This window comes from Oryza glaberrima, chromosome 11 (assembly GCF_000147395.1).
Source record: "Oryza glaberrima chromosome 11, OglaRS2, whole genome shotgun sequence".
In the NCBI taxonomy this organism is placed as follows: domain Eukaryota; kingdom Viridiplantae; phylum Streptophyta; class Magnoliopsida; order Poales; family Poaceae; genus Oryza; species Oryza glaberrima.
Window position 1 is genome coordinate 19,347,285 of NC_068336.1, and position 12,215 is coordinate 19,359,499.

Sequence of the window (12,215 nt, forward strand, 5' to 3'; positions counted from 1 at the left end):
CCACTTTTTCTGCAGACATCTTAACCCCCAGGATGGCTAGCTAGCAGAGCTTGGCGGCACCCCGCCCTAAAGGTGCAAGTAGGGGTGGATATCGAGACAGCTTGGCTTGGCTCGGTTCGGCTCAGCTCTAGCTCATCAGCATACCGTGGTTGGCTCGTTACCAGTACCAGCTCATTAGTATTTTTATGGGTTATTGTAGTTCAAACTTATATTTCGCCAAAAACATACAAATACCTCTATTGGTAACGGTTGGGAACTGGTCACAGGTGCTGGTTTTTCAGTTGGAACCAATTTGACGGCACCAATACCCAAACACATAGTTACGGTTTTAGAACCAGCACCTATAGAGGCTATAGGTGTCAGTTCTTACCCCACAACCCGTACCTATAATTTTCAACAAATAAAAAATATCCCAAAAGAATCCCGGCCACCGCCGCCACCATCGCCCCCATTGGCCTTCTCCACCACCGGCTCCATCGCATGATGGAGAGAAGGCAACGGAGATGAGAGGAGAGGTCGTCGCCGATTCTTGAGCCGCCGTTGTCGAATCTGGCTGCCGACCGCCACCTCACGCTCTGCGTCGGCCTTCTCCATCTATGAACCGGTACCTATTAGGTATTCTGTTGTAGTGTAACATTGATTACCGTTAAATAAAACGCTGATTTTTTTTTATTCTGTGTATTGTACATATTTGGTTGTGATATACTACATAGTGCGATATATATGGAACACCAGATAATTTTTATTTTGGATTCGTCCCTACTCGTCGGGGATAGTCTACAAACTCCTGCTCACCATCCATCGCCTTGGCCACTACCTAGCTCCAGCAAGAGTGTCTAGTTCTGCGTATTGCTGAGTATGCTGACTTGCTCACCTACGACTTGCAAGAACTCCGGCGCACCCCGCCCAACATGTTCACTGGTGTTAGTACCTCTTCGCCAAATTAAAACTACTAGTCACTAACTTGTGCATTGCATGGTTGTTTATTATTATTATTATTATTATTATTATTATTATTATTATTATTATTATGTAGGTTACTTATAAAGATTTCATGTCATTTACAACTTTCGAATTATTAATTTTATAATTAAATTAATAGGGACCTAAATTGAGAATCCAAGAATTGAAAATTATTTATGAATTATAGGGCTTAGGTAAAAAAATGACTCCATACATGTCAGTTACAATTTTACAGTTTGGAATTAGAAATTAAATTGATAAAAGTCCAAATAGATACAACTCTATATCTATTAATTCTGAGTTTTAGGAAAAAAAACAATAAATCATAAATAGTCATCGGTAACGCCTATGGCATGTTATGTTTAACACGAATTCTTAGTGCAATAATACTTACAAAAATCCAATGGCATGAATATCAACAATATGCTGTGGACTGTATACAATATGCATATGGATAATATGGACAGCACATCTGGAAATTAGTTATTAGTTGTTAGTTTTTATTTATAAAATTTTATATTAATTCTTTGTTTATAGTGAGAATGGGATTTAGGATGTTAATTGACCTGATTGTTTTGACAATGCACTTATGAGTTATGACAAAACAGATATCCAATAGGTATAAGATTATAGAAGCATAATTTATTATTTCAATCAAAATAAAAAAATCATGGATGTATTGAATTAGGCACATAGAACATGCATGTTTGACATAATACATCTGAGAATGTGTTGAATAGAAGATGCAAGTTCGGCGATATATACCTGTGTAGATTACAGTTGAGGTGATCAACCACAGATGAGTCTCTGTCTGTGTTACTTCTATTTTTAATAGATGATGTTGTTAAATTTTGGAATAAAATTTTACTATTCATTTTGTTAAAAAATAGTGTAAATTAATGTGCTAAGTTGTAAGTGTTTGGAGTCAGCCTATATGTTTTCTACGAAATTTAGTCATAAAACATGTCTCAGCAAAATAAATGAGATTTTTATATTTTCTATAGAAAGAATTGTTAAACATCATATCAAAAACTAATAGTGTCAACAATTAAGAAAACAGAGGGAATAGTTAATATCCTTTTCCGCATAAAGCTTCAACGACCAAGGAAAAATAGAGGGAGTACTAAAATGAAGGTGATATCACTGTATCAGCTATAGCAACCTTGATCGGAAAGAAAGCTACTCCCTCCGTCTCAAAATAAGTGCAGTTTTGGACTATTCACATTCAATGTTTGACCGTTTGTCTTATTTGAAATTTTTTTATGATTAGTATTTTTATTGCTATTAGATGATAAAACATGACTAGTACTTTATGTGTGACTAAATATTTTCAACTTTTTCATAAATTTTTTAAATAAGACGGACGGTCAAACGTTGGGCACGGATGTCCATGGCTGCACTTATTTTGGGACGGAGGTAGTAGCTTTTCTGTGTCCAATCATTAATGATTGAGCATTGATTGTCACTGCGTACATGTCTCCTTGTCTTAGAGGCCCAGTTTAGATTCTAACTTTTTTTATTTAAACTTTCAACTTTTCCGTCATATCGAACTTTTCTACACACACAAACTTTCAACTTTTCCGTCACACATCGTTCCAATTTTTTCAAACTTTCAATTTTAGCGTGGAACTAAACACAACCTTAGCCAGTATGCATGCAACCATTAGATGATGCCTTGAGAATCATGTCTGACTGATCGATGATAAAAATATTCATCCCATGCACTTAAAGAATAATTCAGAGATATATTTGATAGTGCAGTGATAAGGGTGTGTGGTTTCAAATTTCAACTCCAAGGTTATGTGTTCAATTTCTCACACGCTCATAATTTCTTTTTAAAAAAATATTTGGAGTGCCGTCTCTTTCTCCAAATCTTCTTTTTTTTTTTCAAAGAATAATTCAGGCACTGATCGAGATGAAGGGCAAACCTAGTTGCTTTGTCAAGTTCAATCCCTAATCAGCGTCTCGTTTAGCAGATAGAGTTAGTGGTCTCTCATTTCTTTAGATGAATCAACTCAATTCAGTAGGGTAGGGAAAATAGATGACACACAACATGCAGGATTGACGGGTCCATGCAAAATTGATGGGTACCTGCGTGTTGCGTAGATTGCAGATGCGATGGTGGAGGATTGTGACGATAGATCAGGATCGATTCAGGCGCGGCAACGGATGTGCAAGCGATCTATTTTATTTGACGACCAACATCATGATTCATGACCTATCAAATTTATAGGTTCAGACGATATGGCAAATCTCAGCCCAAAAGGTCCATATTGATATTGTTTGCATGTGAAACTAATCTGGATCGAGGAAAAAAAATGAATTCAAAGAATTTTCGCTTGCACTAATGCCTCCTGCCAGAGTCCAGATCGACCATCTTCCGTCATTCGTCACCGCAGGAGACAACTCTATCTGTTTCTCTCTATTGTTACGTGCTGGAGATAAGTATTGGAGATAGAATAAAATGATCTGCCTTCTTGGATTTTTCTGGGTAACGTGGAGCTAGTACAAAGTGGGTAACGTGGAGCTAGTACAAAGTGTCTAATTAGTATAGACGTAGATAGATAGATACACTAGTAAAAAACGGTTTTCTTGTGTGGGCCTAAACCTATATATATTCACGTGCGGAAGCCCAGCCCGTCTGCACCAAGAGGTCTGCGAAAAATCTGATTTTTATGTGCTGGTGCTTACGTCGCCTGCACGAAAAAAATAAAAAATCCAAAAAATAAAAACCCTAGAATCCGGCGGCAACTTCCCAGCCGCCGCCGCCTCCTCGTCGTCGGCAGTGGGGGCGGTGTGGATCCGGCAGGCCTGCGCGCGGGGCCGGCGGCGCCGCCCCTCGTCGTCATTGTCGCTCGAGGCCGCTGCCGGAACTTCGCGGGCGAGGCCGAGGGAGTCGCCGCCTTCGCCGTCGACCATGCCCGCAGTTGCTCGCCGTCGACCGCGCTGCCCACCGCCCCCTCGTCGTCGTCGTTGCTCGAGGCCGCCGCCGGAGCTTCGCGGGGGAGGGCGAGGGAGCCGCCGCCTTCGCCCGCCGCCCATCATGAGGCCGGCCGAGGCGGATCCACCCGCCACCGAGCCACTCGGTGCCGCCGGCCATGCCCACCGCCCCCTCGTCGTCATCTCTCTCGAGGCCGCCGCTGGACCTTTGCGGGGAGGGCAAGGGAGCCGCTGCCTTCGCCCGCTGCCCGTCGTTGATCGCACCGCCCACACCCTACCGCGAGAGGACAGTGAGAGAGGGGGCAGAGTGTGAGAATGAGGGAGAGGTGAGAGGAGAGGATAATGATGAGGATGAGTGGATAAGGATGAAATTTTGAAGTGTTGAGGAGGGAAAAAAGGAGGAAGGATAGACTTGTATGCGAGTCTTTAAGTGGCCCGTATGCGAAAGTCGTTTTTCGTGTGCGGCCCCTTAAGAGGTCTGCCTGTAAAAATAGGCTTATTTTTGTGTGTGAACTGTTAAGAGTCCCACCTGCGAAAATCAATTTTCGCGTGCGGGTCTCTTAAGGGTCCGCACGTGAAAATGAGAGGATGATTTTTGCAGACGTGACCAAAGAGCTCCTTGTACAGGAAAATAGTTAGATAGGTAGTTTCAACATAAGATATTTTTCAAGGAAAAAAAAAGCGGAAGACCAACCAAGCTGGCTACTTATTATTACAAGGCAGTAAACGAATTTGCTTGAATTAATGAAGTGTGGATTAACATAGATAGTTAAAAACCTTCTCCACTGTGGGGTTATTTGGGTTTAATTGGAGCGATCTGTTAATTGCCATCTCTGCGTCATCCGCCTCCCCTGGCTTGGAACCAAAACACCGCATCCAAACATCGACATGCTCAAGCGAAGAGAGGTTCTCCAGACCGAAGTCGAAGTCTCCAAACTGATCCATTGTCTCACTTACTTCAAAGTATAAACTCAGATCCCTGACCTTCTGCACGGCTCCTTGCGCAAATCCCACATCCATGCTTCTGCTCGCAATACTGAACTGTGTTAGGCACAGGAATGGATAGCCTTTGCCAATAACCAACCTTTTGTTTCTGTCGCGTGTGGCTTTGTTAACCGATATGTAGAGATCATTGAGATATGGTATGCTCCCAAGAACTCGCAGTTCGTCTTCTCCAAGTGTTAATAATATGAGATGCAGGGAGGATAGGGAGCAGAGTGAGGACATCCATCTTGGAAAAGCGGTTAAATTGCAGAACGACATGTCGATGGATTGAAGCCTTTGAGGCCCCGGCGATAAACAGCCACATGTGGAACCTAGTGTTCCATCTACTTCTAGGAATTCAAGGCTTACTAGGTTGGATAGGCACTGGATGAAAGGTTTCTCATAGCTCTCATCCCATTTATCCAAGTAAATTGTTAAGCGCCTTAGCTTAGAAAGACAACCCAGATCGTGCAACATGGATGGAGAGTGAACAGTGATAGAATTCGGAATTTCCTGTAGCTTGTTTATGCTCCCAATGCCATCCGGTAATCTCATCATATTGGGGAAATGTAGGTACACTAGCTGTTTTAGTTGAATAAAGTTTGGTGGTAGCTCTTCGATTCCAGTGAAAGATATGTCCAGTACCAGCAAAAACTGTAGATTTGCAATCTCTTTTGGGAGCTCGGTTATACGCTTACCAGATAGCCGCAAATACCTCAGGTGAAACGACTTGCAGATATCCTTACAATGTTGATTCTCGACTTTGTGACAATCACTCAAATCCAGTACACGTAAGAATGGGCATAAGCTTGGTAGAGTTGGCAATAGTCCAAAACCTTGCTCAGACACAGTCATTGACCTTAGATGGCGCATGCTTATCATAGCCAGTTGGTTTATGTCTTCTTCTTTGTATGTTTGGAGTGATAGTCGGCGAATCCTCTTTGGTAGAGACAACGACTGGTGTCCATCTAATCTCGTTAGGAATTGCTCCTCGTTTGAAAGGGAAGTGATGAGATCAAGCACCATATCATGTATAAGGTAACACTCTGGGTACTTGTTAACACTATCACCAGCTGGTTGGATCATACCCTTGTTCATGAGCTCATCAAAGTAGTCCCTTCCTACTTCAAGAAAACTACTCCCCTGTTTACTCTCGATGAAACCTTCGCCTACCCATTTCCATATCAAAGTTTCCCTAGTAAACAGATAATCTTCCGGATAGCAACTTAAATACAATAAACAAGTCTTCAGATGTGGAGGCAGGTCATAGTAACTGATTGATAATATTCTTCTCATGTTCCTTAAATCAGGACTATCCTCAAGCCCAGAACCCATGGAATGGTATACCTTATACCAATGCTCATGTTTATTGCCTTTTTTACTTGCCAACATACTAGCTATTGTAATGATAGCTAATGGTATACCGCCGCACTTCTTTAAAATTTTCTGAGATACTTTGGACAAATGATAAGGAGGACATTTGTCTTTTGAGTGAAATATAATTTGGTTGAATAACTTTCTTGAGTCATCAGGTGAAAGGGGCTCAAGTTGATAAGCACCGCCAATTTGTTCGGCAACATCTATAGCTCGAGTTGTTGTAATTATTCTGCTTCCAAGTTGATTATCAACCAATGCAATTTTAATTGTATTCCACACAGAATTGCTCCATATATCATCAATAACAATGATGTACCTATGAGGGAATATCAAATGATCATACATTAGTAAAGCCCTGCACACGGCTCCTTTGCATGAAGTACTTTGCCTGTGTCTGCTACAGTAAAAAAATCACCTAACAGGCCTGAAATACTCTAGAAAAAATATTCTGCATTCGGATACTGTGACAATTGATCTGGGCCCTCTATTTTAGATAGGATATTCCCATCCCCTCTGCACTAGTACTCCCTCCGCCTCATAATAATTTCATTTTTGGCTTCTCCTATTTATCTCAATAATATCATTTTTCAGCAGTTATTATATTGGAGTTTGTGAAAGTAGTCTACGAATGCATTAGGAGTAAATAAAGAAATGTTACATTGAGATTTAATAAAGTAGGGGTATCTTAATTTTTTTGGGTTTGTATTCATATGTGTGTGGAATTAATGAAAAATTAACTTATTTTGGAAAGAGAGTACACGCTAATCTAGAGTATCCATTTCTTTTTTTTAAGGGATCCAGAGTATATATCCATCTCGTCAAGTCCTAGGTGAGGTGTCCTACTCGTATCTTTAGGTAATATTGTGTACACACGCACAGTCTAATAATGTGTACACACGCACCCCAATTAAATTTTAGGTAATATAATCCAGATTTGCTAATTTGTGCGCGAGCACCAGCAACTTGGCGTGCGTCTCCTCCCCACGCCCTTTTTTTCCTTTTTTTTACCGACTTTATTTTTGTTTTTCCCTCATTTTTTTCTAATTATTATTTTTAATCTTTAGCATGTTTTGAGTTGAAAGTTTTCAAATTTTGACTTGAAAGTTTTTAAATCTGATTTGAAAGTTTTTAAATCTCGAGTTGAAAGTTTTCAAATCTCGAGTCGAAAGATTTCAAATCTGAGTTGAAAGTTTTCAAATTTTTTCTTGCAAATTGAAAATTTTCAAAGTTTGAATTGAAAGATTTAAAAATTTGACTTTAAAGTTTAAATCTTAAGTCAAAAAATTTCAAATGTAACTTAAAATTTTTCAATCCATTTCAATCCATTAGTAAAAAAAATCTAAAAAAATAAAAATTATTTTCTTAATTACTGTTATTATTCTTAACTAACATAGCTACGCTACCTAAACCATCCACCGCGTGCGCGCGAAGTCTACCTAAACCATCCACCGTGTGGGCACGACTTCGCGCGCACGGCGCATACGCGCGCGTTAGGAATCACCAATATTATCTTTTCAGTCTATGTACCGACTGTGGGTACATGTAGACTGTAGAAAAATCATACTCCCTCCATTCCAAATTGATCTACATATTTCATTGGTACACCAAGACTAAGAAAAGCTAATAACTCTCTCATACTATATTTACTCTAGCAACAAACTCGATACATGCACCATCCCCACTATTTTCTAGCCAATAGCAAATCAAGATATTGCATGTGGGTTATAAATACTTATGTGCATAGATGCATGCATCAATGTCCATTTACTTCAATGCACAAATAACGAATAGACTTAATGAATGAACACAAATATGTAGATCATTTAAGAATAACCTCAGAAAAACTATATGTAGATCAATTTGGAATGGAGGGAGTATTGTTAACAAAGGAAGAGGCACATACCTCTTGTTTTGAAGGAATTTTCTTAGTTCATCAATAAGCTGCACTTCTTCCCATGTTTCTCCATTAATTTTCTCATACTTCTTGTCGAGCTGACGAAGCATGTTCTTAAATATCCCCACCATGTTAGGACTACGAGATATGGAAACAAAAGCCCCACATCTGAACTTTACTTTAAGCCTCTGGTACACTAGATTAGCAAGAGTTGTCTTGCCCAATCCTCCAAAACCAACGATGGAGACAACCTTCAAGTTTCGCTTGGACTCAACATCATCATGCATCTCCATCAGCCTCCTGATTAGATCCTCGATCTTCTTCTCGGTGCCAACAAGGTCAGAAACATTTCTATACAGAGCTAATTGCAGGCGAAGGCTATCGACAGATTGGCCGACAGGTTTGGCTACTCTAACACCATCAAGATTGTACCTATCACGCCGCTCGCTCGCCTCCTTGAGACGGTTCTTGATGTCTCTGATGTCGCCGCCGATCTTGCGGCGAATCTTGAACTTGGTCAGCAGGTTGAGGCTTCTGTCGATGAATCCCCTGAAGCTGTTGCGAGGCTTGTCGACATGCACAATGAAGCTATCGATGGTGTCCTCGACGTCGTAGGAGAGCTCCCTGACGTCCCTCGCCCAGAGCTTGATGAGCTCGCTGGATGCGTCGCCATCAATGGCGGTATCGGACTCTGAGACCTCTAGGAGGGCAACCTGCATCCGCTCCAGCTCGGCCGTTAGGAACATGATCTCTCCCTTCACACTCCTCTGTAGCTGGTACTCCTCCTTCAACACCTCGCCCAGCTTTGGCAGTAGGGTGCTGATCGCACCAGTCACAATCTCCGCCATTTTGACTTCATGAAAATGAAAATGGAGATAGAAGTATGGTCATGTAAAACGAGAAAATCATTAGCGCATGAATAAATAAGAAGGGAGACTAGTGCACGGCATTCCGTCCTCACGGGATAATTAAATGACACCTCCACCTCCCCGAGCAAGATATGGATAAGGATCAAAGATGGACTCGGCTAGCCAGACGTTTTAATATGCATGCCTCTCACAAAAATCTGCACGTAGGAATTAATGGTTGGTCTCCACGTGCATCTGGTGCTTCTCCTTGAGTTTGTAGGTCAGAACATACATATGTAGTGCATCATCAACTATTTTATACCACACTGTTCTGCTAGTACTAACTAGAATGAGATGATTTCTACTAGGTATCATATGATACCTGCGAGATATCACCGGTGATACTTACCAGGTATCAGACGATTCCAATCTAATATCACGCGATTTCTACCAGGTATCAGGTAATACTTGCAAGGTATCACCTTATCACTTGATATTGGTTAGGTATCAGGACATGATACCTAAAAGATATCAGGACCTGATACATGTTTATGTCCAAACAGTGATATTTATCAAGTATCAAATGATTCCAACTAGGTATCACGCAATTTCTACCAGGTATCAAGTAATACTTGCGATGTATCACCTGATACCGGTTAGGTATCAGGACCTGATACATATTTCTGTCCAAATGATGACAATTATTAGGTGTCAGAAACTGGTATCAGGACCTGATACATATTTCTGTTCAAACGGTGATACTTATCAGGTATCGGATGATTCCAATCAGGTATCACGTGATTTCTACCAAGTATCAGGTAATACTTGCGAAGTATCACCTGATACCGGTTAGGTATCAAGTCATGATACCTAAAAGATATCAGGACCTGATACATATTTCCATCCAAATGGGATACCATCCTATACAGTTCCCGAATGAGAAAAGCACAATTTCCAAAGATACAAATGATAAAAAAAATTATTAAAGTCCCATGTCTTCTCAGAGTGAACATGCACAGATAAATACATTGATTTGCTTAACTTTATCATATTATATTGTCACCAACTCAGATACTAGTGTGACATACCTCCTCGTGTCACGTGCCCATGAGCACTCCTAAGGGCTATAGGTCTACACCACACTTTGGTTAGCAGCTCATGTCCACGTGTCACTAGAGGTATAATTGTGCATGAAATCAGATTGACTTATATTCGTATCGAGGAAGTTATAGAAGACTTCATTAAACTATTCCGTTCAGATGGTATTCCGTACAGTAGTTTTTCTCATAAATAAGTTTTAATTAGGGAAAATTGCAAAAACCACCCCCAAATGTCACTCTGAGTTTGAGATGCCTCCCCATAAGAAGATTTGTTGCAAATCCCCACCTTCTAATTCACCTTGGTTTGATTTAGGCACCTTCTCTCCACACGCGCGTGATTCCTAAAGAATCTCGTGGCGAAATCAACCGAGTCCCACTTGGCGGGAGCAAGAGATTAGGGGATGTTTGGTTGCTTACTAAGTTTGCCAAACCACATATTAGGTAAGATGTGGCTACCACAAAATGTGTGGCTAGCAAAATGCTAGCCACAATTTAGCCAAAGTTAGCTAAACATACAAGTGTATCACATGTGGGGCCATATAGAGAAAAGGTGTGCTAGCCATAGTTGAGTCATCAACCAAACAAGTGACTAAGAAACTGTGGCATGACTCACTTTAGACGTGGCAAGTTGTGGCATGTAACCAAACAATCCCTATATTGTTTGTTCTGTATAAGACGATCATTTCGTGGCATTACCATGGCCATTTCATTGTGTTTTTCATGATATACTAGCTATATATTTCAAACTGATATCATGTATACTGAACAACATATCCTTTTTTTAGGGACATAATGAGCATATAGAAACATTTAAACATGAAGCAGTAATCATATAGCCAGATTATAACTGCATGACTTCATCTGTTTCAATTGGTCAGATAACCCAAAATAGCAGGTTTCAGTATAGTTTAATCAGAAATTAAGGCCACATAATCTAGTGCAAAAGGAACCTATTAACAAATCATCTGAGCGGGATTTGGCTAATTTCGCCACGAAATGCTCCAGGAATCACGTATGTGTAGAGAGAAGGTGCCTAAATCAAACCAAGGTGAATTAGGAGGTGGGGATTTACAACAAATCTTTTTATAGGAGAGCAACTCAAACTTAGAGTGATATTTGGGGTGATTTTTGCAATTTTCCCTTTTAATTATTATAAACTTGAGAAAATATATTTATTTGATAGTTTAGGATAACTTCTATATATGTAAAGTTTTCACACGATTTGTATCGTTTAGCAGTTTGAAAAACGTGCTAATAAAAATCAAGCTAAAATATGTAACAACGGGGCCTTAGCGATGATTTCCATATGAGCTGGACGAAACGGTGAGCAAATTAGCGGCCGGCCACGTACGCTCGTAGCAAATTATGTGTTAGCTAAGCTAGCGGCAAGTAGCTGAGCAGCGATGAGCTGCATGCGAGAGGACATGGAAATCTTAATTAACTTTGTACAGAAAGTATTAAGCTTTTGATGTGTGGATATAATTAGTGAAAAGGCAGTAAACAAACATGCGTGTTGATTACTACCTCTATTTCATTTCATCATTATGTCGTTTTAATTTTTCTTTAAATCAAACTTCTTTAAATATGATCAAATTCATAAAAAAATATATTAATATTTTAAATATAAAACAAAAAATTATCAAAATATATTCAAATGTTAAATTTAATAAAATTAATTTAGTGCTATAAATATTATTTTATTTTAATTTTATCAAACTTAAAAGAAGTTTAACTTTAAAAAAATTAAGGCGACTTCCAATATGAGAAAAAGAGGGAGTACTTTATGTGTCAATTTTTCTTGAACCCCTATGCAGGAAGAGATGTGGCAAGAATTTCACACGCAATCTTTACATGAAATTACCGTTCAGTTTCTGCTGAAAACGGGAAAACGCATGTTCCGAATCTGAAGCCAACGTACCTTGGAATAACTGAAGCCAACGTACCTTAGAATAACTCTGCGGTGGCCGGCGGCCGGACGGCGAGACGGCCGGTCGACGGCGAGCAGAAACTAGAGCTGCAAACCTGCAGGAGAGAAGGTCAGGGAACAGGGCAACAATGGAGAGTCAGAGAGCCACATATACATTCATACATATACCGTAGTAAGGAGGA

At 40.1% G+C, this 12,215-nt stretch overlaps 1 protein-coding gene across 2 annotated transcripts; it reads right to left on the reverse strand.

The window, feature by feature from the left end:
- Positions 1-4,522: 4,522 nt before the first annotated feature.
- Positions 4,523-12,161, reverse strand: LOC127755640 (disease resistance protein RGA5-like). Of its 2 annotated transcripts, none has more exons than XM_052281330.1 (3): positions 12,050-12,161; positions 8,168-9,011; positions 4,523-6,580 (listed from the first exon to the last, which is right to left on the reverse strand). In XM_052281330.1, the coding sequence occupies exons 2-3, from the start codon at positions 9,004-9,006 to the stop codon at positions 4,660-4,662; spliced, it is 2,760 nt and encodes a 919-aa protein (XP_052137290.1). In that variant the 5' UTR covers positions 9,007-9,011; positions 12,050-12,161; the 3' UTR covers positions 4,523-4,659. The 2 variants fall into 2 exon arrangements, with proteins under 2 accessions (XP_052137290.1, XP_052137291.1); XM_052281331.1 differs by lacking the exon at positions 12,050-12,161 and adding an exon at positions 9,120-12,030.
- Between the last annotated feature and the right edge of the window lie 54 nt (positions 12,162-12,215).